The following is a 26,822-nucleotide window of genomic DNA, read 5'->3' on the forward strand; positions in this document are numbered from 1 at the left end:
AGTATTTTTCTTGTTTTTTTTTTTCAAATCTGTCCGCGTTTCCCGCGCGATAGCATAAATTCCAAACCACACCTCTTTCCCATCATTGGAGATTTTTGCCGTTATGAATCGTCTGCTTGTATTTCAATTTTCGTCGTTGTAGCCTTTAGTTGAAGTCGTATCTCTCACAACTGGCGGTGATTTCAACGTTCCTTTTTTTCATTTTAAGCCGTTAGGATCTCACAGGCCGCCAGAAATAAACTTAGTGGACGATTTTCCAATAAGTGCCGTCTCCTCAAGAATCCTGTGCACTAAATATGTTTCGACGCCTCGAAGGCTGTTGTGTTGCGCGGATGCCACAAACTTGGGTAGAGCATTTACTGGAATGTGACTGCTACTGTATCTGAATGAAAATTTTGCAGATTTAGAGGTTCGGCTAGAAGGAACGAAAGAAAAGAGTTCTAAAGTTCCGATCGGAGCAAATGAGAGTCGGTAGGGATACAATTGGTGAAGTAAGAAGTTTACATCTTTTGTTCATTAATTTCAAAATTGTAAGGAATATTAATGGACCTCCGGAGTTTGGAGTAAAATTTCAAATCCCCTCGCACTTATTCCTCAGTAGAGATGTTGATATATACCACAAAACAGAAGCACCAGTATTGTCTTACAGGCTTTTGTTACTGCTATTTAATCACGAGAGCGCATAAAACAATCACAACCAATTGTGTGTGTACAAGACTTTTTTTTCTGGCACCAGAATCACGTAATAAATGTGATTCTCAAATACGAATACTTTAATTGAAAAGAAGGATCCTTCGAGGCTCTTAACTTATTAGGTAAGCTGCTCTAAAGGTAATCTTGGTGAGTAGTCCAACTGTTTCCAGGCCCATCCTGATTTGTTAATTCTATCCCTCTATACCTGCTTTTTTTCACATTTTTCCTTTGTACATTAGTGATTTGAATTTGTTGTGAAAAATCAAAATACAACTTTTACCTGATCGTTAGAGTATTGTCATCACCTGTTTTGCTTGCTAATGTATGGATATGACACTGAAAGTGACATGTTTTACAAACACTTTCTGTGAGTTTTAAGGGTTAGTTTGTCTTCCCCCCTGCCAACTGCAAAACTTGTTTCAAAGTTCCAAACAATTTGAAAATTCTTCTTAAAAATGAAAAAATAGCTTCAGACCAACCTTCTATTTCTTGTTCTGATTTCAGGTTCGTGTGATTATTTTTCCTTCTTGTTTTGTAAAGGAAACTTCCTTCAATAAACTACCATAAAGAAACCAATAATCCTCTACATTGTTCTCAGGAACTCCCCTACTCCCATGTGGCGTGTATGTACAGTCCATTCCGCCCCCTGACTTGTGCCATTTTGAGGGACAGACTTGTGGACAGGCGATTTATGGATGGAGTGGAGGAGGCAAACCAAAAGTATACTCCACAAGATGCGTACCCTGCTATCAACTGTTTATACAATGGTACCAAGGAATGGAAACTATAAGTACCAAATATGAAGATAAGATATACAAAGCATGGGCGCCTCCACAATGTTGGTGGATTTTCACGCGTAAATATTCAGCAAGTTGATCTGTTGAAGTATCCCTAAGGTTTCTGAAGTCCCCTGGTCCATTGTTACCATAAATGCTGGCGACTGCCTCTTCTTACCAAAAAGTAAGGTGGCTCTTAAAGTTAAGTTACTGTTTTTTATTTGCTGAAATGTTACTCTCATTAAATATTGTGATATCAGAAATGGTGTGTTTTTTTTCACAATGGATTCAAGATTGTATCTAGCCACAAAACCTTAAAAAAACATATTTTTAATATAATTGAAAATTTCTTGATTTATAGGATAACACGCACACTCACCTCATAACTTTATATGTTATTCAGCTTTGGAAACACTTGCACCTGTTAAAATGATAGTTAAGAATTTGATCTTCAGACTGGTGTTCCTGTAGTTTGTCTAACATTTGACTTATGTAACTTAAAACAATTTTACTTTCTGAGATCATTAAGAAAACTAATTGAAACTAGCTTACTCAGTTACATGTTCCAGGTTTCAAATGAATTCATCACCATTATAGTGTGTTGACCAAATAGATTTGTTTGAACTGAAAGTTTTGAGATACATTTCTATTGAATGTTGTTTTCTTAAATGCCAAGTATAATATTCTATTCAAAGGTTACTATCACCAGGTGAATTCATATGGTACCAATAATGTGGCTGTAGCCTTGTTGTTCTCTCCCCGGCTGGATGGTGTTGATGACATTGATTTCACTGGCTGTGATGAGAAATTAAGTTTCAAACCTCTGAGTGAGATGGAGTTAGACTGGGAATACCCTGGACATGGCAAATCTGAGTATGGTAACACAGACTTGGAGTCAGTTAGGTATTCAATTGAACTTTATTTATTGTTTTTATTTTCTGTTTGGTAATAAGGGTTAATTTGGGAATTTGGAAACTAAAGCCAAAGTTTAACATTACTTATGCTCTTATTTGGAGCTTACTGGACCTAATCAGGAGGAAAAGTTTTTCAAGAGGAATTTGATAAGCAATGAAGGTTTTGCCTGTGACAGCTTCTTTAGTGGTAATAGGCTTAAGAAGAGTCCAGTTCTGCCAGTAATCATACAAGAGTGTATAAGTATGTCTACCTAGTTGGAAGACACAAGGTCCTGTTTACCAATTAATCAAAACTGTGACAAAATTGGATCAACAAAGTAGCTTTTTGGTTATGTGTTTTCAAATCAACAGTTAACTTGGGGAAAAAGGAAACAGCACCAAATGACACATATTGTCAAATTTCACTCCAACCACAGGCTTCATGCATGTGTGGCACTTAATTTTCATTTCAGTTATTTTCTAATTTCAACTAGTTAATTTTTTCTTAACAACTGGTTGTAGATTCTTTTTACACCATAAATAGTGGGTCACTTTTCATTATTTCTGCATCAGATATGACAAAATTATAGTGGACACTAATAATATACCTGTTAACAACTGTGTCAAGCTTAGTATAAATGCTGCCTTAATGTCCTTAGGTAGGGAGAGGGAGGGGGCAGAATTTATCTTTAGTATGTGAACTTAGGCTCTCAGATACATGCTTCCCATTGCTCTAACAAGCCACCATAAGGAGAAGCTTTGTGCAAATTTTAGCAGTATGTGTGTGAACCACTCGCTGCTAAAGAAAACAAACTTTTCCCTTGGTAAATTAGTGGCATGCCATTTTTTTAATATTAAGTAAATACAGCTCCTCATTCATTCAATAATGCTATGAGAAGCCTTTCAGTGACTCAGGTCCATAGTTTAAGAGTGAGAGTGTGGCATATCAATGGCAATATAGTAACTAAGTGTTGACTTCTGTTTGATGTCACACATTAATGAGATAAGTGCTCTGGGGATGATGATTTTAAACTTCACATTGTTATTTACTCTAGGGAAGGTATGCTGGACTTTTTTGGAAAGGATGAAAAGCTTGATAACGATGGAATTTTAAGAAAAATCCAAACGTTACAGAGGAAGATGAGGTAAGGAGAGTGTACCACTCGCATTTTTATTATTGCTCTGAATTTAAACAAATGATGTTACACAAGAATTTCATATTGGAATCTTAAATACCCTTTGCTGATGTTTATGGGCTTTGGTTGTGATTTTTAGGGATGCTATGTTATTTTAGATTGGTTTGCTGTGAAGTTAAAATTTCCTTCAATGTGACAAGTAGCCCTTTTGAGGTCCCTGTGAATGATGTTTGAGACAGAAAAGATGTAAATCTCATAAATCATATTTTTGCAAAGTGACCCCCACTGGTGAGCTGTTATTATAAATCTGAAATGGCAGAAAAAGTAGCCTTCAAAAATAATAAGCATTTCAAGTTGTATGATCAACAGGAGCATTTTGGATTATGTGTGTCAGGTGAGACTCACTTATTATGTCTAAAATTGGCAAGGCATATGATTGTGAAGAGAGTTTACTTTTCCCTTTTCCCTGAAGGTACACAAGCTATATAGCTATGTTGAAGGAGTCAGGCAACAGGCTTTAATGGTCAGTATAACATTTTTTCATTGAAATTCAAACCTCTGGTATCTGGAAAAAATATTCCTGGTCCTTAGAAAGTTTCATTAAATGAGTCTTGCCATATAAACCTCCTTGAGGTATTAGGGAAGAATTCATTTTAGGTGCTAAGGGCTTCAGGTATTGCCATGATCAAAAGTTAAATATACATGGGACAACAGAAATCCTTTTGATTTTCAAGTTGTCTCTCGCAACCTTTTCCCACTATATTCCAATTTGTGTCTCTATGGGGCATTTGTAGCTGTCCAAAGCCCATCTGGGGAGGGAGAGGGGAATGGTGCTTTGGTCATTTTTACTGGGTATGTGCAGCTAACCCATTATAGTCTATTCTTTGGCCAATTATAGACCCCACCTTAGTTGCTTTTGGTCTTATGGTTACAATTTTTAACTGCAAATCTTCCTATATTCAAATCCCTACTTACCAGAATTGTCTTACCCATTGTAGAAACTGTAATGGAAATGTGACCCCATTACAGACAATATACATAGTCATTATGTATGGTGTGATGGCATCTTAGCAGCCAATAATTTGCAATGTAATGCTTTCATTTTAATTTAATTGTATTCCAGTTTCATCCAGTCTTGATTTCTTCATGGCCTGATATGTCATTTTCAGTCACAAAAAGGATTTTTTTTAATTGATGAAATGCTTTATTTGGCTGGCAGATGTTTGATTGGCTTGGTGGGAACAAAAAAGGATTTATAACCAAACAAGAGGTTTTGAAAGCTAACCCGTGAACAAATGAGGCAAACTGTTCTTGCGTTTGAAGGAACGGACGTGAGTAACACAGAGGAGGCAGAGTATGGAGTCATTGATGTAGCAAATGTCAGGTAAATACTCATATCTCTTGTTTAAGTGAGGATGATTTTGAGGGATTTTTATCAAAGTCATGCAGAACTTTTCACATCCCAATGGGGGGGGGGGGTTGGAGTTGGGGGAATTTGTTTGTGTCACGATATAATTTACTTGATTTCTCCTCCCTTAAGGCTCTGTAATATCCTTTTGCCCCCCCCCCCCCCCTTTGGCAATCAATTTTGCTTTGTCCCTCTTTATGCTCTTTTGACACCGACTGACCCCCAAACCCCTGCACCCTCTGAAAACTCCAAAATCTTCCAACTCCCTCCAAGTCATAACTAATGAGTATTGCCTATGTATCTGTGATTAAACCCCAGGGATGTGATTAGGGAACTTTTGGCTCTTGATGGTCTCGTGTCAAGGGACAAGTTTATCCGAGCTTATGTGGAGGTGAGTGTTTAGAGGCTTTTTATGTATGTGTTGCATGCCGTTTGACAAGTGCTTGCGTGTCGTTCCATCTGCAATTTTTCCTGCTTTTTTGGTGTATTTCTTTTCTTTCTCCGCACAGTTATCATGCCTGTAAATACACCTTTTTTTTTTTAGCTCTAGGAGACTGTTTTATTTTTGTAAGATTTTGGGTTGGTTAGCCTTTTTTGTTTTGAGAAATCTTTTCTTTAGTTTTCGTAAATGTTAGCCATACATTCAATGAAGAAACAGCACCATGTTTCAGTTCCTTCCATTTACTTTTTTAAGTTCGTGCACTTTGATGACAACTTTTTTTTCCCCATAACCAGGCGACACAGGGAACCGAAGTTTTTGCAGAGCTTGTAAGTAGACTACGGTTTAGACGTTTAGTCTTTGCTGATTTTCTGTTTCTCTCTCAGAAATAAGAGAAGCTTCCAGATTTATAATGTAAGCGTCCACCAAAAGCAAACCTTTGTTTTCATCAGGCTGTTACTCTTATAAGTAATTTAAAAACTTCCAAGTGCAGCGTTTTAAGTTACGTTCAACAGAATGGAATTTCCAGATTGAAAGCCCTTTTCTGGTTTGGTCAATTTAGCACACGGTCTGTTTCTCAAAACATCCATTTAAGGGAAAAATAAACGACACTATATGCATACCACTGCCAGCTCCTTTTCGAACGGCAGTTAGATGATCTTAGACAATCGACAGCTTTGGAGGTCATCGCTAGTTTAATCAATGTGTCTTAAAATAATTTTAATTTCTTAATTTTGATTTTAGATTTTTAATAAACTGCGCAACGAGACAAACGTCTCAGACCAGGTTACTAAGCAGGAAGTACAAAATAACCTGCGCCGTGCCATCCAGCGGTTTCTTGAGTGGGGGGGAGAGCCGGAAATCCCCCCGGGAATGGATAGTCCGGAGCCAAATGACGCTTACATGGAGGATGATGAAGATGATAGTGATAACGATGATGAGAACGAGGAGACGGAATGGAAAACAAAAAGTGATGATACACACCAAGAGTTGTAGAATTTTTCTGATTATGAAAAATGAGCGGCGATCTCGAAATTTTTGTTGATGGAAAGTTTTCACTAACCTAATTTCGAAAGCCATTAATTAGAAAAACCTCTATATACCATATTTATTGATGAAGTCCCGGATATTCTCAACTCGCTGTATATGAGATGAAAGAGGAGGTCAGCCAATCGGAGTGCAGGCTTAACATTAAGATACTAACGCAATTGTAGTACACAACTTAAATGAATAAAATTTGCTTTCAAAATTAGGACCAAAAATGTCTTCAGGGTTTTGTTGGTCATATTGTAACTCTTCTAGAAAACTAATTTTTGGCAATTCCTTTTGTTTGAAAAATTTGATCAGTGTTTTGTCCTAAACCCTGGTTTACACTTTATTGTTTTCTTAGAGAAAAGATCTACTGCTTGCTGTGTTCAGTGTTCGGGAATAAATGTTGCCAAATTGCAATCAGCTTTACATCGCAAGCCATCCATTACGAGAATAAGAAAACTGGTAACAAATCAATGAGAACTCGATCAAAATTTAAATATTCTATCTTTCTACAAAACTTATCTATAGCAACATTATTTCGAATACAAAGTCCTGTCGGAAGTTATTTGAAAGGTTTCGTGGCATTTAATGCCAAAAATATACTAGCCTGGAAACGGAAAAATTTACATCAATGCCCTTATTCAGAGATTAAGTTCTGGGGCCACTTGATTATGTGGCATCCAAATTGGAACTTCCGGGTACGTAAACAGATTGCAACCCTGCAGTATAACCAGTTTCACAGATCAAATCGAATTACGACCATACAATTTAGCTGGCTATCTTTTCTAATACTGGGGTTAGAATGAACGCAAGGATTGCCTAACCCTGTACTAGGTCCCTCAAGGGACATTTTGTTTCGCGTGGCCTCAATCTTTGTAGTTGTTGATGTGTGAGATACAGAGGTAAAAGTGCTTCGCAAATTCTTTTGTAGTTGTATTTTTGCACCTTTCTTCTCTCCATGACAGGCCAAGGAGATCATTGATTTGTGTGGGAAAGTGAAAATGACCGCACACATTCCGGAAGGTACAAAATTTTAACGAAAACCTTTTATTTCCAATTTGTGGGTTTTTGGATCTGTTTCTCACGCTACAATGAAAAAGATCGAAGCTACGCGAAACAACATGCCTCTTGGGGACCTGGTACAAGGTTGGTCAATCCCAGCAGTTATTTAGACGCAGTATTAGCAAAGTAGCGTCTTAAACAGATGAAGCACTGTAGCTCCTCTTATTTCTTTGCGCATCTGCTTGTACGCATCGAATTTTTTGGTGATTTTTTTCTGCTCATTAAATGTAAAGATGCGCGCGCATATATTTCTAATTAGTGAAGAATAGGTAATTAACATCATTACTTCTTGTTGCGCAATACTCATTTTTCCCTTAACTAACATTGGCATAAATTCAAGCTTTAGGACTATATAGCAGTGGAAGTCGCCATCAGTATGAGTGAAAGCGCCGAAACAAGTAAACCTCCCATTGAACATGACAGCACCACCGATAGTGAGGATGACAACGGTGATTCAGATTTTGACCCTGAAGAAATTGAGAAGGAGATACTGGGAGTGAAAAGTTTGTTAAGAAGACAATGTGCTCGGCACAAGGTAAGTGAATAGTTCATGTGAGGCGCAATAACATCAGTTACTTATTTAAGCGCCGCATATTTCCACTTTTGGCATTGCTGCAAGAGCTGTCCACTAAACTTTAACATTAAATTGCGAACTTGAGTGAGTTTTTTAGAGATGAAGTTTTTTTGTTCTTAATCTGTCGTTAAGCATGCTCGTTCAATCTCTCCTTAAAAGAAGGAAAAAGGTATTTTTACCTGTACTGGAAGAGCTGACACTCTTGGCCTGATCCCCACATCGATCCGTTGCTCTGCCACAGTGTTCCAGGAAGTTGATAATTGAATTTAAAATATTTCGAGAAATTCCTTCCTTTTACTCTCCTTGATATAAATCCTTCCTTTCACAGGACGTTGCAACCTTGAAGAGTGAACACAAAAATTGGCTAAAAGGAGTAATTTCACAGCTAGACCATTCAAATAACCTGGAGGGTGAAGACTTACAGGACACAATTCAGATGGTCAATAGAGCTGAGGAAGGTGAAAGAGCTCGCCGAATGTCAATACCTTTTTCAGCTGATGTGGAAGAAACCGAGCTGGACATTTCTATTCAGAGTGGACAGTTATCAAATGTTCATACGGAACTTCTACACCTCTTTGCCATTCACGATGTAAGCTGACTTTTTGTTTTTCTTGCTTCCGGTTGTTCGCTGTTCTCTATCCACAACAGAGTCAAAACTGTTTTTATTCACACCATTTATCTTGCATACGTGAGCCAATTTCTGAAAAAAACTAGACAATTACGCCAGCAACATCAAGCAGAGATTTTTCGTCTTCTTTCTCAATTGTATTATATAGAAATATTTCTGGGAATCTTAAAAAAGTATAAACAATAACAAGACCAGGCCTCAACACTGGGAACTATGTACGTTACTCTTTGCGAGAAATGCGAAGGTTCTTTAATGTTTCCTGATAACCAGTTCAGAGAAGGTGCAGGAGGAAGGGCCTACGGTTTATCGTCGAACCATTTGAGGATGTCATACTGAGCAAAGGCAGCCTCGAGTGTTCGTCCGGTCTGGCACTCTAACTCTCCCGCAAGGCACTCTACAGCATGAGCCAACGAAACGCGATTGAAATATGAATTCACGCCCTTGGGACTTCCTTGTATAATATTAATCATAAACCATTACAGTTTCCTCAAACGTGATTGCTGCATTAGCTGCTTTATTTTTCATTAATCATTCTGTAGAGCTGTAATCAGACAGTTGGCTGTAATCGGACACCTGTGGTTCTACATTTGAAGTAGTCAATCATACTAAGTCCGCTCTGCCAAATCCACCAATCACAGCATTAAACACAATAACCAAAGCAACAACTTATCCTAAAAAAAAGAGAGGAATTTTCAAAATGGAGACATTTTTGTACTTTTACTTTTTTGTCTCTACTGGAGATAATTGACCTAAATGTATTTTTTGTTTTCGGAAATTGAAACGGTTATGACTAATTGTTAACAGGACTTCTTGTCGTCTAATTCTGTCTGTAATCATACTCGCGATTGACAAATTGGACTCCCGCTTCGCCGTCGTCTAATTTTGTCGATCACTCGTATGATTGCAGAGCAAATTGGACTATACTCAATCCTATTGCCATTATTAACTGTTGTATATGTTTCAATCTTTCAGGCTAAGTTTCAAATGGAATGTGAGCGTGACAGACGCAATATGGAAAATTCCAAGAACAGAATGCACGAAGAACTTATGAGCAAGATGGCCAGAATGAAAGCCACAGAAGAATTCGAGAGAGAAAGGACGAGAAAGATAAAAGAAATGAAGGAGTTAACAGAGACAGTCAGCGAAACGGGGCTTGCGATGGCAGAAACAAACGATAGACTGAGTTATGTACACGCTGATCTGAAAAATGCGTTTCAAATGATGAGGGTAAGGAGCAATAGGGAAGTAAATCGTCGCAGTAACGAGTTTGAGTCAGTGATTTGCCTAGAGAGAGACCATGAATAATTTATGTTTCGTCTGACACGTCAGTCGCAAATTTAAAGTGATATAGATTGATTTCCTATGTTATCTTGCTACATTCTGAAGAAATTACTTTCAATTCGTAAGATTCTGAAAATCGAAATATTTTGCGATAACCTAGATCAATAACTGTTAAATCTCTCGATTACTTAGTGTATGTCTGTTTCGAGAATGGTTCTCTCAAAGCAATGTTCTGCCAGTTTCCATAGGAAAGGCGTGGACCCAAATATCCATGTTACCGCGCATGAGCAAACCATCCTTCCCAGGAAGTCATCTACAGCTCTTGTGCAGGGTTCCTGACCTATGAAAAGGAAGAATAATTGCATCAATGATAATCTCGATTACTTGATAAGTGAACGCAAAGCAGGTCGAGAAAAGACAAAATCCTTTGCTTTGCTCTTAGGATGCCGACGCCGCTAAGGAAGTAAAAGATCGGGAGAAAACAGAGGACTTGAAGGAGATGATGCTGCAAGAAATTAGACGACGGCCAGCAAAAAATGAGAAGGACATCATGGAACAAGAAAGAATGAGACGAATTGAACTGCATCAGCAACAAATGATCGATCGACGAGGTTCAACCACCGACACGCTTTTGGAAGTTCAAGAACAATTATTGAAAATATTCTCCAAAATCAAGGTCTGCTTAATCATCGTTTAAGTCATCATATTCCAAATAGGCTCTGGGAAAAGGTTACAAACATTGGCTTTGTTTCATAACCTATATTTTCAAGGGGTTAAGAATTTTTAAAAATCTTTACCTATGTAACGATGAGGTTTTATCGCGAGCTAACCGTAGGCGCCAACCACGAGTGGACAAATTGCATTTGTCAACATGTTTTTCTCGGATTTTCATTTGATCAGTAAATTCTACTTTACCTAGCTAGAAAAATTGGCTGACACGTGATGGACAGAGCTGAAAAATATCGGCGCATGTCAATTTATGTCATGGGCTCATGCATGAAACCATAGCAACACCAGAATGAAATGGATGGAGTCTTGAAAAATTGAAAAGCGGTGCAGTTTTGTCATTGGTTTAAGAGGCAAGCAGAGAAAGTTTATGCTCAAAACTTTCGCTGCAGAATGTCTTACAACGGGGACAAAAAAATACCCTTTGCACACCAAAGTTGCTGTTGTTTGATCGCGAAAAAGCATTTTGCGAAAGTTAGTCTACATTAATACATGGATGTTGGGCGGTCCTCAGTGATAGTTTATTAAATGACAGTTTCAGTTGATGAAGGATATAACGACTTTCAACACTTTAGAATAACGGTCAGATAAAAAATATATACTGCATGTATAGACATGCACATTCATTATTCAGCTCCGTCCACGTGACGTGTTTTACATTATGTTTAATTATGCTTAGTTGCAACATTGGATGAGGAGTGAGGGGGTTGGGATTGAGGACAGAAAAGTTATCTCTAAGAGATCTGGCCAACGCCAGTAATGTGATGTTTAAACTCGATTCAGTTCGTCTCAGCTGACAGAGCTTTGCTTTCAAACACTTAGTTTGGAACTAGCAATTCGTAGTCAGGGAGGTTTACCCAATTTTTGTACCATATCCAGTTGAATTCCACCATGATAATATGCCTATTTTAAACCCTCTCCATCATCAGAGGGAAAAGAAGGTCAGAAAGACTGAAATCAAACAGAACCAAGAAGACCACAAGAACCGCATGCAAGAGGAGCTCTTACGAAAGTCTCATCAAAAGGAAGTTTCAATTCAAGAGGCCCAGGAAAAATGCCGAAGGATCACGGAAACCATGAGTCAGATCTCAGACGGTGATGAAGCGAAAGCCAAGGCTATAGATATGTTGATTGATGTTCAGAAACAACTGCTGGATGTCTTCGCCATTACAAAGGTCAGACTGGTTTTGTATCAATGTCTGTATAGGGTTTGTCATACTCCTGGCTTTAATCAGCGTCCGAAATTTGCAGATGGTGAACTGTTCACGTGATCAATTCGGTTTTCACGTCAAAAACTGTAACACGGTCCGTTTTTGTAATTGATTCTATCGTATTGAAATGACCCAAATCTTACAATAAAAAGTACCACCTTGGGAAAGAAAACTTTTAGTGGACTGAGTGAAGGCTGTGTACTTTAAATATATACCTTTGAAATCTTTACACTCTCTTGGGTAAAATTGGTCGTCATAGCTGCTCATTCCGTGTCAGAGTAAATGATGAGAAATGCTGAAAGTTCTGCTGTAAAAGTGCTTTTAGATTTTTCATGTTTTACCTTGTCTATGTTGCAGGTTCAAGACCTGAAAGACCGAATGAGTCATATTAAGATGTTGAACTGTCGTAAGAACATGCTGAGAGAGATCCGAGGCAAGAGAGCCGATCGAGAGAATAGCAGTGGCTTCTTGTAAGTTACGCATCAGTAGGAGTGTCCGTGTAGAGGTGTAATTGCTGGACCTTATAAAGGGGGGAGGGGGGGGGGAGGGAGTGGAGGAATTTTTGGGGGATACGTTGTTTTCAGGGGAAATGGAGGATATTTACTTGTATCACGATAAAGTTTACCTGACCCCCCCCCCCCCTCACCCTTGCAAATGAGCTGCTGACCCCATACGACACAAGTTACCGCAAGATCTAAGAATAATTCAATAGACTACTTTTACCGTTCAGATAACTCAACCTCTTAATTTTGATATGGGTTAGGGTTAGGGTTTGCGTAAGTGTCCGTTGGAAGTTAATCCGAAGCCAAAGTTTATCAAATAAGGTTTGGTGATACCTGGGAGTTAAGGCGTTTAAGTATTTCATAATGCTTGTCATAATTTACCGAATTATAATTTTGGACTAGTACAAAAACAATTTTATGTACACTGTTAATGAGTCTTTATTATTTTTGAAACTCAAAAGCCATTTCAATTTGGTTCTCTTGAAGTTCAAACGTCACCCATGTCAAGAAATTATAACAATTTATAACCTCTTGCTTTTGTGTATTTTTTTTTATAACAGACCCAAACCACACGCTGATGCAGCTACGCTTAAGTCAGGCAGGAGACTCTCGTTAATTGGTGAACGTTTGCAACAAGAAGTCAGTCATTCTTCGTCTCCAGAAAATTGTGATGATTAACATTGCTTCTGAATTACAACAAACCTTTCGTCTTAAAAACAACCAGGAAGATTTACTGAGAAATTTCCTTCAGTGACGCATTGTATCTAGTTTTGTACATTTATACGTAATATTCAATGAAAAATAAACATCAGCAAGCAAACAACTCTATATACCGAGTGTAAAACTGAGTTTTTTGTTATAAGTAACCTGCTTACTAGCAAGATATCCTCGCTTAAAATTGCTTCACCCCAATCAAGAAATCTAGAAAGGAATCATTAGTGCAATCAAGAGGGCATGAGGTTAATTAACGCTCTTTTGGGGAAAGCCTAATTCACAGTGTCCGATTCGAGTTATTCACGTATCAGTTGACTCTGAAATGCTAGTGGTTTGGTCTACGATTTTTCTTTCACCTCATCATATAACTTGATCCTTAAAAAAAACTATGTGATGGTTTTTGCGTTACTTCTCTAAGAAAGTTACTTAATCTTCCTTTTAATGCTATCAACTGTCTCCCAAGAGCAACCCTTGACTTTCAAGCTTTGCAACTCTGCCAGTGCGTTCTTCAGCTTTTCAGTTTTTTCACTCGTTTGGAGAGCTTCGGATTCTGCTATTTCTAACTGAAAGAATTTTATTTCATTCTGCAGTTCAACAAGAAAGCTAATGTTCTCGTTTTCATGAGCGGATGGTTCGGCTATAACACGTATGCGTGAGAGCTGATTGTTGGGTGCCCTGTTCACCTCATATGGGATAGCAGACATGTGTGTTTCGATCTTGTGCACTTCGGCCAAAGCCTCCTCATACCGGCCGCCGTCAAACTCGGTACGTGTCCATTCTCCTGTCTTGGACGAGTAATGGTGGATCACAACAAAACCAGTTTGGCTCGAACTTCTTTGGATACTTTCCATCTTTTTGGAAATTGTAAAGAACAGTACTCTGGCTTTAATCTCCAACTTGTTCTCTGTTCTTGTTTGCTTCCTAGGAAAATCAAACCAAAGAATTCAGAAATTAACAATTTTTCTTAATTAAGAGTGATATCATTTATAGCGGCAAGATTAAACTGAGGTCATCGTTGATCGCCTCTCTAAAAGACAAAGGGGGTCATAGCCTGCAGCACTGATGTCTGATTTTGGGGCAAACCCTCGTTCCTAGGGTCCTCTCTCTTCCTTCCCTCGAGATACTAGGGAGTTTAAGAAAACCGCGACGGCAACGGTGTTGGGAACGTTACTAAACAAAATATATAATGAGCAGAACAATGGCTGTCTGAAGAACGTGAGCGACGACGGCTAATTTTTAAATTTCTATTTCTAATTTAACGCTGTGTTCAATATTCAGTTTCGAGGTAGTTTTGACAGAGAAAAGAAAAAAAAAAAAAAAAAAAATAAAAAAAAACCCAAATGACTTTAGAGTGTCGCGAGATTCGTAGGTAAAACATAAGTTCTTTTTTTTAACCGACGTCCACGGCGTCGCCGTCGTTGTTTCCTAAACTCTCTACTAAATTCTCGAGGGAGGAAGAGAGAGGACCCTGGGAACTAGGTTGTTTTGGGGTAAGTTAACGTAAGTTTTGGGGCAAGTTTGATTAAAAGTTAGAGTGGACAGTGGGTAAAGGAGGCTGGGAAAGGGCAAAAGTTCTTTTTCCCTCCCCTCCCCTTCTCTTCCTCTTGTCTATCGCTCACCCCCTTGGTGCAAATTTCTTCCTCTCTCCAACCTTCTGCTGCTGTAAAAATCAAAGATGGCAGCTATTATTTTCACCAAGAAAAATACTGAGCACTCGCTCGCCAAAATTAAGCCTGCTATGCAGCTGTAAACTGCTATAGCCCTCATCACATTGTGTTAAGACTGCACGTTCCCCCCTGATATCTTGCCGATGACCTAAATTTTTCTTAATCAACCAGAAATGTTTTCACAACCGTGACAATCGCTCAGCAAGGCCGTCTAAGTAGTCACGCAATGATGTGACTTTGCGGTGAACACACATTTAAAGAAAAGTGGTGTAACTGAGTGAGTTAGCCGTGCCAATAATAGTCATAATGCTCTCCAATACTTCTCGATTACAGTGCACTACTATGGTCGAGGTTTCAAGTTTTGCAGGGAAGCCTTTTGGGATGTAAAATATTCGAAACTCTTCGCAGGACTATAACGAGGTTTGCTAGTTACTTAGAATTCGCTATTTGTCGTATGGAATTACACAGCGAAGTCTATCTACATACAACCGTTCTAGCAGGTCGACCGAAAACTACACTAGATTCTAGAGACTCGCTTACCTACCTTTCAACTTCCGTTGTCACGATTAAAATTTCCTCTAAGCCAATTTCCAGTCCTTCTATCTTAAACTTTATACCTTTGTCATAATAAGCTGCTCTTTCTTTTTCACAGACGAGGAAACCTTTCCGTGCATAAACTGAAGAAGATAGAGAAATCATTTCTCTATCAGTGGTTGTCTCTTCTCTGCGCTGATATCTTATCGAAGCAGCGGCGAGACCTTTAAGGACAGACACAGTCCCGTTAACAGCGACGTTCAATAAATAGTTCTTCACTTCTTTGTTTCGATGGTAATCCGAGGAATACGAACACAATGGCGAGTAAATGAATTGTTTAAAGTCATCCTTAGCTTCGAATTGCAATGGAACACCGTCACACCACATTACTCCGCTCGATTCACCAACAAGGTGGCCAGATGTTTGTAACTGTTGGTGAGCTTCAGTCGCCTGAAAGTTTAATGAGCGTTTTGATGTTACAATTTGCATTTGCAAGTTGCAAAGCGGAAATGACGTAATTTCCGAAATTCCCTTTTCCACGGAAATGTAAATTTTGTATCTGGCGTGACATTTTGGGGAAGTTCAGAGGCAGGTAATTAGCTTAGCTAGATGAGGTCTCCGAGAAACAAAGGAACTTTTAAGGCGGTTCTGAGAAGTGGGTTTTAGATTGAGTAAGGGGCGGATCGGGTGTCATTATGTCTCATTTTTAATCAGAGGCTTTGAAGCAAACAATTGCCAAGATACAATTTACTTTGCGCAAAATGAAACTGGCATCTTAATTTGGGAAATGAGACCATGAGATCCTCTGCATCCATGATAAGAGAAACCTCTCAAAATTTTATCCTATGATACCTACTTCCGATCAAATAGGAGACAATTCAGTCAAACCTGTCGACGGGACTATTCTGCAATTAAGATTCAATTACTCGGCAAGAAAAAATTTGCTGTGATTTGTACAAACAGTTTATTTAGACAGTCACAGCACACCGTTTCAGGCAAAAGATTGACCTTAACCTTTTTCAGAGAAGTATTATTGTTGAATTCATACCGACAACAACCTTGAGAGTGCTTTCCGTCACAAAGGGCAGGAGGGTTCTTGGGTGAACAGCATTTTTAAGATATGTTTCACAGAGGGGCCATTCACGATATTGCGGTTATAGAATTACGTATCGCTTGACCAACAATCAATGCGACGGCTTTATATAATTTCCCTTATGTCACTTTCTAAGAAAGAGCATACTGTTTAATTCATCTTGTTTACAGAAAAACATCTGGGTTGGAAGAAAACTCCACGAACCAGTGACAAATACAACACTGTTGCCAAAACGTAATTCTCTTTTAGTGACATTTGAGTATGATGTTTACTTTGTCACTGTGAGAAATGTTTCATCGATTGCAGTGACAGGATTTTCACTTTGTGATACTTTCTAGGAAAAAGTATTTATTTTAGTTCTGGCCTGGGGTCACCCACTGTCAAGTTAATATAGTGACGTAGAATGTTTCGTTTTATATAAAGGCCCGACTCACAGATTCTTCGATTGGAAGGAGGCTGCTGCTTTAGGTAGCTGTCTCTCTAGGACTATAACGAAAGCAAGCGGTGCCTGTATTGCAGCCTATTTCCTTCTCCTGATTACTCTCGGGTCATTTTCTTCCGCTGGTAAGTTGCAAAGCAGCTACAATTTATTTTTACATTACGATGTATTGATAATATTCTTAATCGTTGGATTAACTGAAGAAGTGACATCGGCAAGGGTGCTGTCCGATCTGCTTTCTCGCCCCTCGCTGCTTTCCTCGAGTAACGGTAGGTTTTATGATATAGTCTCGAGTCAAATGTTGCTTCAGTATCCATCTCATAGATCATTGCAACGTGTTTGTACAAGTTGTGCTTTGTTGTACAAATTGTGCTTTGTTTTGCAAGTTGTGCTTTATTGTACAAGTTGTGCTTTGCTCTAAAGCTCTAGGGTTAACCCTCAAAAGTGAAGATGAGGCCAGGGAAGTCAATTCTTTTGTATCTGAGAATACCGAGATAAACTGGTATTTTACATGACCATCGCTATGAATTAAGTGATTTTACTTAGTGGCTTTGTCTGGGCGTGAGTCGCTTTTGGGCAGAACGCATTGATGAAATTTTTAAAAAGATATTGCAAAGCGGAAATATCCAGTTTCCCAGAAATTAAGGAACCAACGCTGAGGCCTTTTGAAGTCTGAGGCAAGGTATCTCAGGTGAATTGACAAGATATACGCTCTTGGTCGGTTTTAATTTAAGCATACAGGGCCAATCTCAGAAGTATGTTTTCTAAGATGATATAGTGGCTACAAATATGAGTTAGAATTGAATTACCTCACTAAAGCTAGCTGGCTTTGTCTGATCCGTGGGTGTGTAAAACCAGCGGCTCCTTTTGCAATGACGAAATTGCTCGGCGAATCTCTTCGCTTAGTTAAATATATCTGCATGCGCGTCGGTTGTCCTCTCTGCGAGGCTGACTCCGTAAAGACTCTGACGAGGGGCTAACGCTCGAAACGTCAGCTTTTAAACTCTTTATGGTGGCAAATTTACTTCATCATTAAGTTGATGTTACCAAATTACCCTGTTATACTATCTCACAGACGCAGTACCACAGTTTCTTTGGAAACGTACCCCGTTATTCGTAGAGACTGGCTCCTTCGAGACTTAGGCTCCTTCGAATAATTCAGCTCGCAATTTTGCTTTATGTCCCTGATGGTACTTCATTGCCTGCGTTGGACAGAAGCGGGAATGCGTGGCATGTTTTGGAGCATGGCAGGCTTCTGGCTTCAGATAACCAGGAGATCTCTAACTTTAAGCGAAATTGAATTACACACGGCCGAAATCTTTTAAATGAACACAATTTCAGCGTGTCGAGTCATTTCCCTGGCTCGAAAATTGCACATAGTCTTATCTGAATAAACTATCTAGAGCTTCGATTTGAAGCTTTCCAAAATCTATTTGTTATGCAATTTGTAATGCAAATGTGCCGGAGTATTTAAATTCTCGGAAAACAGGAAACCACCGAAGTTTACACAGGAAACACCCCTTGATCTTGTGGCTATCAAGTGATACGATATTATGACCATCTCACAATGTTATCAGGTGATAAAAAGTTCCCCGAAATCCCAAAATATCTCTGCTCTTTGGCCTCGTCACACTTCCCTCCCCTGCAATGTCAGCTCAACAATATTGCTTCAAAAACATCGTTTTCTCGTCAATATACCATGGTGGAAATGCAAGGCTCTCTAATATAAAATAAAACCTAACAAGTAAAGTTTACTTATTCCTTTATCATCGCACGAGCTTCGTCATGGTTAAAATGGGCTCTATCACTGTATCCGCAGTTTACGCAGTGAGTACTTCCAGTTTGATATGTGTCAGATTGCTGTTGGTCCCTACTTTTTCAAGAAAAGGCAAAGCGTCTGGCTTCGGTCGCGCTGTTGCGTATGATGCGAGGTAATTATAATTCAATCTAAAGGCAATTTCGCTCCGATCGCGGTTTCCTGCGAATTTCAGTAAATTGCAGGGTACTCCCTGTCGACCCAAATACAATCTGAAGGTTATATTCTGCATTTCTAGAGGAAGAAGTAAGAATAAAAGCTATCACTAACACGCGTTAACGGCAAATAGGCTTAGCAAAAACATGTCAGGTTTCCATGGAACTCAGCTCCTCGAGGATTTCTGCGTATCGGTGTAATGTAAATATATATTTGTAAAGGAACAAAGCCTCTTCACACAACTTGTTTTTGCCTCCTTTTTCTATACACAAGGAAAAACGTATTGTAGGCAGCTAAGATTCTCATTCATCCTTTCAAACTCGCACCATTAGTCGAAGACTTGGAGACACAAAATTGAAACATTGATGTATCCTCACACCATCCACTCCAAAGCATCACTAAGTGGCGATCTCTGGTAAGAGCGGTCCAAGGCCTTTCGCATCGGAAAAAAAGGTTTTGCCTCAAACTTTGCCCATTAAACTATCTTTGGTAGAAAGTAAATAAAACCACATCGGTTTCTGGGAATACGTTAAAAATTTTTTTTGAGAGCTCGCAATAATCAAAGCCGCAAAAGGTCCTTTTTTGACCTCTTGCGACATCGAAAAGTTCAAAAGTTTACAAGCTTACTCCCCGATACACACAATATGCAGCAAGAAATCGTTTGTATTCCTAAATTGTGTGATATAAGGGGTTTGGAAAGCATTTCAATTTTGATATGAGTTTGACCAGAGTCCAGTCCAGACCAGACCATTGAAAACTCTGGTTGATTTCTTCTAATGAGATGTTGAATGTCAATTTAATTTTGGTTTATTTGTTTACAGAATTGTGTAACGGCGTTAGTGATACCACTTTTGTCTATGAAAACAAACCTTCCATCGTTAATTTTCCATCGCGCAAAAATATCTTAAAAATTATCTTTAATTACCTCTCAAGTACTTATGTACTGTAACTGGAACAAACTAGCAAAATACATGTTCTAACTCATGGACGAGATCACGCTGAGGAAAGTAGAAGCGAAAAAGGAAAAAGAGTCTTCGTCTGAATATTCCACGTTCACAGTTGTCTCAAAACGTCCTCCAAGTCCTACCTCTCCCAGTCGCACTTGTTTACGATAACAAAAACCCCAGAAGCAGCGTTTGAACGATATGCTGCAGTCTGCATCTCCCGTCATTGATGTTTGGCTCTCTGCTTGTGGCAAAAATCAAACCTCTATCAGCGATGAGCCTTTGACGTCACTTTCTTCAGATCAGCTTCCCTCAGGGGCAGTTAAATGCGGCACAGGGATTGACAAGTTGTTTTCTCGCTACACATAAGTTTTTTTTCCATACATTCAAATTTTCTGGTGATACCATCACTGTAGATTTCCTGCCTTTCTGAAGAATACAAGAAGCGGGATTTGATGTGCGGACAAAAGTTAAGATTTTTCTCTGAACTAAACCAGAACAGTCAAAAGTTAATCGAAAGAATTAGAATGATAACGGTCCTCGTTGAATTTCTTTAAGAACTTTACCCAACACAAATCTTTCCCTTTTTAGCATCTAGCTGCTGTTTATTTTAAAGATGAGTCGTTCATCGCTGGGGGAGAGGGGTGTGTCACTTTTTGGGGGGAAGGGAGGGGGCCTAGTTGTCACCTACAGAGTATAGAGGATGGACTTCAGAAAATTGAATACCAATTAAAAATGACACAAGGGGGAGGGGGTGGGGCCAATCATTACGACAGATTTCAGAGCCATAGGGATGATAAATAATGACTAGCCCCTTATTTTCTTTATTTTAGAAAGCAGTCGTAGAGAAGAAAAAAGACGTCAACATTCTCATACTGGGAGAGACTGGGGTTGGCAAGTCCACCTGGATTAATGGAATCGTCAATTACTTCAAACATGAGCACCTCACAACTGCCATGGATAACCCTGAGTTTACTTACTTGATTCCATTCAGGTATAATAAATGAGCATCCTTTTTACCCCATCGCTAGTCTATGACCTCCTATTTTAACTTGGCGAGCGTCACTCTGAAGCTTGATCAGGATTAGATGGTATCGCACAGAAAGTTGAAACCCCACGTTATGATATTTACGTTCTTATCTTCCGCGAAGATGTTTACACAGTAGTACAGGGAGAGAATTTGAGAGTTACTCTGTAATACGAGTTAATACATCGTTTTACAAAAGTAAGAGCTGTTACAGCTCTTTGAGAGTCCAATTTAATTCGCTCTTGTGGTTTTCTCAATAGACCTTGAGTCCTTAGAAGAAGGTAAATAAATTACTGCAGGGAAAGCCTTTCTTTGCTAATCGAAAAATATAAAGAATACCTCGGATCCCGTCGCATCCGTCTCCACCATGAACATTTCGAATTAATTAAATACGCCATTACCCGGAAATGTTCTTCCAACTCGATACAAAAAAACTCTTACAGGATCCAATTATTAAAAATCAGCAACAAAAAGTTTTGACAGCGAAAATTTATTATATGTCGTTATAGCAAGAATAAAGTTAAATAGGGTTTGATGCTTGGTGCAGTTGAACATTTATCAATTTCATGTTTTGCTGCTTCGAAGTAAAAAAGGATAAGGGTTACAAAACACTATTGGAAGAGCGTCTCAATGGGGTGATGACTTTTACGGTTTAATTTTCACGGTTAACGCGATTGAGACCCTCTTGGAGTACAACCAGCCAAGATGATTTAAATACACGATGAAAATTCTATATTTAAGGTTTTCCTTTACAAATGAAGATGGGGAGGAGGTGGACATTTCCTTTGGATCTGATGAAAATGAAGTTTTCAAAACCGGAGAGTCCGCCACCCAGTTCCCACAGGAGTATATCTTTGAGTCAGACACTGAAAGGTTCCACCTCATCGACACTCCAGGCATCGGGGACAGTAGGGGAATTGATCAGGATAAGAAAAACTTTGCGAACACCTTGGACTTCCTTCAATGCTTCGACAAGATAAGTGCCGTTGTTGTGCTTCTCAAACCAACGTTGACGGTGGCTTTTAAGTTTTGTGTCTTGGAATTGCTGACCCACCTTCACAAGTCACTGGTCTCCAACATAATGTTCGCCTTTACCAACTCCAGGGGAACTTTTTACAGACCAGGAGACACTCTTCCAGCACTGAAGAAACTTCTAAACGAAAAACAGATTTCGATCGATGTCTCAAAGGAAAACTATTTTTGCTTTGACAACGAAGCCTTCAGGTATAATTATACTACGATAACGTAAATTTTAGAGTTACGTTGAGTACTTTTAATGTGGATCCATGCCACATCCAGCGTGAATACACCGTGTGACAAATTTATTCACTGCATTTAGAAATTGTAAACACCGTGATAACAAAGCGTAACCCCTTTTTATCATATCATTTTCAAACTTGTCCATTTGACACTTTCTTGAAGGCGATCTTAAACTCAAGTTACAGTTACATCTGAATCAGGTAAAAAATGTTTAAACCTTTTTTTTATACCAAGGAATCATAGTACCGAGGTACTGACATTTTGAGACTTTATTTGTCATTTGTAGGTTTCTTGCCTGCAAAAAGAAAGGAGAAGAGTTCACACAGAGAGAAATCGATCTTTACTCGGAGAGCTGGGTCCAGTCACGCGAAACAACTCTCAAGCTATTGGCACGAGTGCTTGGACTGAAGCCCCATGATACAAAGGAGACGTTAAGCCTGAACGAGGCGAGAAACTACATAATCGCCCTAAGCAAACCGATGGGGGAAGCTGTTGACCTGATAAATAGGAATTTGAAAGCAATTGAAGATAGAAGAAAGGAGGTGGCGGGTTGTGAACAAAATATCAAGACTTTCGAAGCTCAACTAAAGTTCACAGGGTATGAGCTGAAGATTGAAAGACTTGACTATCCCATGACTGTTTGTTCTTCTGAAGGGTGCAAGAAATATGAAAACATCGGTGAGACTAGAGAGAGAAATACAATTTATAGTCAAGTCTGTCACGAGCACTGCTCCCTGCGAGTTCCGAAAGAGACCATCAACAACGAGGAACTTCGAGGCTGTGCAGCAATGACCGGGGGAAAATGCGACAGATGCACTCACGACTACAGAGTCCACATGCACATCTCCTACAAAGCTACTATCCAGCCAAAGGAATTCCTCTCTCCAGAAACACAGAAGCTCATTAGAGAGAAGAAAGACTTGAAGTCACAGAAAGAAGCACTCATTGCTGAGTTAGAGAAGGATATCAAGGAACTGAACGATGAAAAAGACTTCATCTATGAGTGTGCCAGCCACTTTGGTGTCTTCCTGAAGGAGAATGCTCTGATCCCCTATAACGACTCTTTTGCTGATTATCTCGAAATGCTGATTAAGGAAGAGGAGAGTAAGGAGAAGAAGATCAGAGACGACAAGAAGATTGAAAAGATGAAGATGGAACAGAAGACTTACGAGGAGAAAAAAAAAGTCATCATGGGGACCCTTGCTTCGAACGCAGGAAGCAATCATGAAGTCATTGCAACAGATATCCATAAAAGGAAAGACAAACTTTGTTCCCTGAAACATAATGGGAAGACATTGAAAATTGCTCTAGGTAAAGTCCTGAACTAATTTTACGACTGTCAATTTTGATAAACTTAATTTTCCATTCTTATTCTAACAATTTCCCCTAACCTCTTTTCTTTAATTATGTATTCCATAGTAGTAGGGACAGAAATATGTCAACTTCTATCATCCGAAACTGATGAGCTGAGTTTTTATTGAGGCGAATTATTTTAGAAGACTGGTTTTGTCTGATGTAGATTTAAAAAAAAAACTCACTAATTACAAAAAAACTGCTAACTACGCTATTTTTACCTCTACTTTAGATGGTGTCATGTCAGGCAGGCAGAAAACACACAAAGAAGAAAGGTAATTTTTTATTTATTTTTTCTGTGTTGGAACAACCAAATTATAACAAGTCTTTATAAAATAATTCGAATAGTACGCGCGCTCTGATTGGCCATAAAACCATTTTACATGAGCGTATGTAAACACGGTTTTCGTTCCTCTTTCATTAGTTATTTTATAAAAGAAATGTAAAATGGTTTCCGTGTTTACATAGCCTGATGTAAACACGCGGGAGGTTGGAAGAACACGAGATAAGTGTAGGAAACCACGACGCGAAGCGGAGTGGTTTCCCGCTTATCACAGAAACCATTTTACATTTCTTCAATGTCATTTTTGATGAGCACTTACTACCACGTTAACGCGGAAGATATATTTTCGCCCTCTTCCTTCTCTCGTAATCACATTACTAACTTTATCGACATATCGAAACTGACAACAAGCGACAACTGACTGGTACTGTTTGATTCGTATAGCCAATAACATTATGGTAGAAATGGCAATCAATTATCGAGAAGCAAACTTCCAATGATGCCTTCTATCCAGTTTGTCGAAACGCCCGTTAACAGTTAAACGGTCTCGGCAACAGTCCTTTTGAGAACTACGGATGATCAGGCTACACGGCTTGAAAGTGAAAACTCCATTGGCCTCATATTTGATTAATTCTTTTAAGTTATTGGAAAGAAAAGTTGAAAGTGTTGTTAGACGGATATCGAATGCGTCATTGCATCTAGTGTGTGATGTTACTGGATCTTCGTGAGCGCCAGCTACAACTCAGGACCTTTAAGGGCCATTCATCTCAGTTGCGAAAACAAGTTTGGTTACCTTGTGAGGTAGAAGTAAATATTATAGATTTTTCGGAAGCGATGGCTTCCTGTTCCTCTTTACTCACCAATCATAAACTACAAATTTGATTTATTAAACACAGGAGGCGCCCCATGGCTATTACAACCACGAAGGGCAAAGGCATCAGGGACTACATATCCAGCGCGTACGCATACGTCAGAGGGAAGAAATGATAACAACAACAGACTTCCTTCCATTAGCTGGGAATGGATCTCACGACATTGAAATGGTTATTTGTATGTGGCAGAGTTGTTTAAGCAACTTAAGCGAATAATTAATCAAATGGAAATTAGACAGCTTAAAAAGGCAGGCGGAAAGCAATGCATAAATGTAACCAGTGCGACAAATTTTTCGTATTTTGATCATTACTTTTGACGCGTTAACGTGGGCTGATAGTTAATTTCATCAATTTTCTTTTTTAATTTCATAAGTCTTTAAACAGAACCGGTTTAAAATGTCGAGCTGCAATGTGACGTGTACTAAGTCTTCGTCTTTTTTACAGTAGTCATATCTTATGAATTTTTCATCGCGTGTTCAGTCGTGAACAAACCGAGAAGAAAGATTGAACCACGATTTTTTAATGAAAAAATTGAGTGTTACTCATCTTAATCGTTAAAGATGTCAATACGAAAGATGACATTATTTTTTGTTACGCTGCTAGCAATTTTCCTAAGTGTCGAATGATCATATTTTGCTGTAGTAAAATCATATGCATTTAAGTGAATCCACACCCGAGCATCGTGCAAGATCTTACTTGGAAATTCTCATAGTAGAAAGTTAATTTTTCTTTTAGGACACAAATAAAACTGAGTAATAATTTCCGTTGAACGACGGCCTTGGGTGAGAAATACATGGTATGCTATGTATATGAACAGACGAAATATAGCCATTTTGGCTTGCTTAAAACATTTTAGAGAGATTGATTCATAGCCCCTCACGCCTCTATCTAAGCCAGAGAGATTCAATAATTTTGCCCGGCATATGATAGGTTAATTAGTACACATTTTTTAAATTTTTGAATATCAACATGTGCCATGTTTGGACGGTTTTAAATATTTCAAAGTAATTTATAGTTTACAAAGTGATCCTTTTTGCTATTTCATTAATTTAGTTACATTTTTATGACCTCTCCTCGAGTGTGTTGGGGCGAACCAAAAATTAAATAATTATTATTAAACAATTATTAACGTATCAGCTTTTTTTTACTTGTTTACGTTGTTAGTCATTGATACACCAGTAATATTTTGATCCACTGAAAGGATCCGAGTTACGTCTTAAAGTTGGATGGTAGCGACAGCAAACATCTCACGCAGCACATAGTAAGTGTTGTCAATATTTGGCGGATAATAAACATAGTGGCCCCGCTCCATTTGGTGCGAAAATTCGCTCGTGTATTTCCTTGGACATTATCTGTTCCTCGAAGCTCATAGTTTTCCTCGAGTTTCACTCTCGGAGAACTGTTCGCATCTTGGAACACATTATATTCGACCTTTGCAGCTCTGCCAATGCGCTTTTTAGTTTTTCTGGTAATTAAGTGTTAACAACTGAGTTGAAAACGTAAATTGGCCACCGTAAAGAGTTTAAAAGCTGACGTTTCGAGTGTTAGCCCTATCTATCGCTATGACTTGGGGCTAACGCTCGAGACGTCAGCTTTTAAACTCTTTACGGTGGCCAATTTACTTTTTTAACTCAGTTGTTAACACTAAATTACTTGTTATTCTCTCCCATATCGACGAAGCACCACAGTTTCTTTAAAAACTCACCCTCTTTCCTAAGTTTTTCTGTTTACTCACTCATTTTTAGAGCTATGGATTCTGCTATTTCTAACTAAAAATTTGATTTCATTCTGCAGTTCACTAAGTAGGCTAATGTTCTCGTTTTCTTGAGTGCATGGCTCGGCTATAACACGCATGCGTGAGAGCTGGTTGTTGGGTGTCCTGTTCACCATTTACGGGAAAGTGGACATGTTCGTTTCGACTTGGTGCACTTCAGTCAAAGTCTCCTTATACTGGCTACCGTCAAACTCAGCACGTATCTATTCTCATGTTTCGGACCAGTCTTGTTCGAACTTCTTTGATTACATTCCATCGTTTTTGGAAATGCTCCTAAATGCTTCCTAGGTAAATCAAACCAAAGAATTCAGAAATTACTAATTTTTTATAATTAGGAGTGATTTCATTTATAGCAGCAACGTGCAACTGGGGTCATTGCTTTTAGGACTTGAAAGTTTGAAAGATTGATTTCATCAGCAATTTATCGCCTCTCTCGAAAACGAAGGGGGTTGGGGGAAGGAGGCCTTTTTAAAACAGAATATGTTTGTAATAATGGCATAAGCTGCTACAGTCCTCGTCACATTGTGT

The 26,822-nt window shown here is 38.8% G+C and overlaps 3 protein-coding genes and 1 pseudogene across 6 annotated transcripts; 3 read left to right on the forward strand and 1 right to left on the reverse strand.

The window, feature by feature from the left end:
• LOC136279351 (uncharacterized) overlaps positions 1-6,595 on the forward strand; it is a 12,338-nt pseudogene extending 5,743 nt beyond the window's left edge.
• A 1,220-nt stretch (positions 6,596-7,815) lies between these two features.
• LOC136281500 (golgin subfamily A member 6-like protein 25) lies at positions 7,816-13,093 on the forward strand. Its single transcript, XM_066167906.1, has 7 exons — positions 7,816-7,974; positions 8,342-8,602; positions 9,614-9,868; positions 10,365-10,598; positions 11,578-11,823; positions 12,217-12,329; positions 12,923-13,093. The coding sequence occupies exons 1-7, from the start codon at positions 7,816-7,818 to the stop codon at positions 13,038-13,040; spliced, it is 1,386 nt and encodes a 461-aa protein (XP_066024003.1). The 3' UTR covers positions 13,041-13,093.
• LOC131798404 (uncharacterized) lies at positions 10,106-17,995 on the reverse strand. Of its 3 annotated transcripts, none has more exons than XM_066167914.1 (3): positions 15,288-15,766; positions 13,760-13,997; positions 10,106-10,262 (listed from the first exon to the last, which is right to left on the reverse strand). In XM_066167914.1, exons 1-3 carry the CDS (start codon positions 15,764-15,766, stop codon positions 10,236-10,238), a joined length of 744 nt encoding a protein of 247 aa, XP_066024011.1. In that variant the 3' UTR covers positions 10,106-10,235. The 3 variants fall into 3 exon arrangements, with proteins under 3 accessions (XP_066024011.1, XP_058972030.2, XP_066024008.1); XM_059116047.2 differs by lacking the exon at positions 10,106-10,262 and adding an exon at positions 17,619-17,995 and having other exon boundaries at positions 12,791-13,997; positions 15,288-15,727; XM_066167911.1 differs by lacking the exon at positions 10,106-10,262 and having other exon boundaries at positions 12,791-13,997.
• Positions 15,746-25,831, forward strand: LOC131798402 (uncharacterized). Of its 2 annotated transcripts, none has more exons than XM_066167900.1 (7): positions 15,746-15,869; positions 16,794-16,934; positions 20,559-20,719; positions 21,494-21,976; positions 22,299-23,323; positions 23,598-23,640; positions 24,545-25,831. In XM_066167900.1, exons 3-7 carry the CDS (start codon positions 20,682-20,684, stop codon positions 24,633-24,635), a joined length of 1,680 nt encoding a protein of 559 aa, XP_066023997.1. In that variant the 5' UTR covers positions 15,746-15,869; positions 16,794-16,934; positions 20,559-20,681; the 3' UTR covers positions 24,636-25,831. The 2 variants fall into 2 exon arrangements, with proteins under 2 accessions (XP_066023997.1, XP_066023996.1); XM_066167899.1 differs by lacking the exon at positions 15,746-15,869 and adding an exon at positions 16,458-16,604.
• The last annotated feature ends 991 nt before the right edge of the window (positions 25,832-26,822 follow it).

The sequence above is a fragment of the Pocillopora verrucosa genome, chromosome 1 (genome assembly GCF_036669915.1).
Source record: "Pocillopora verrucosa isolate sample1 chromosome 1, ASM3666991v2, whole genome shotgun sequence".
Taxonomy (NCBI): Eukaryota; Metazoa; Cnidaria; class Anthozoa; order Scleractinia; family Pocilloporidae; genus Pocillopora; species Pocillopora verrucosa.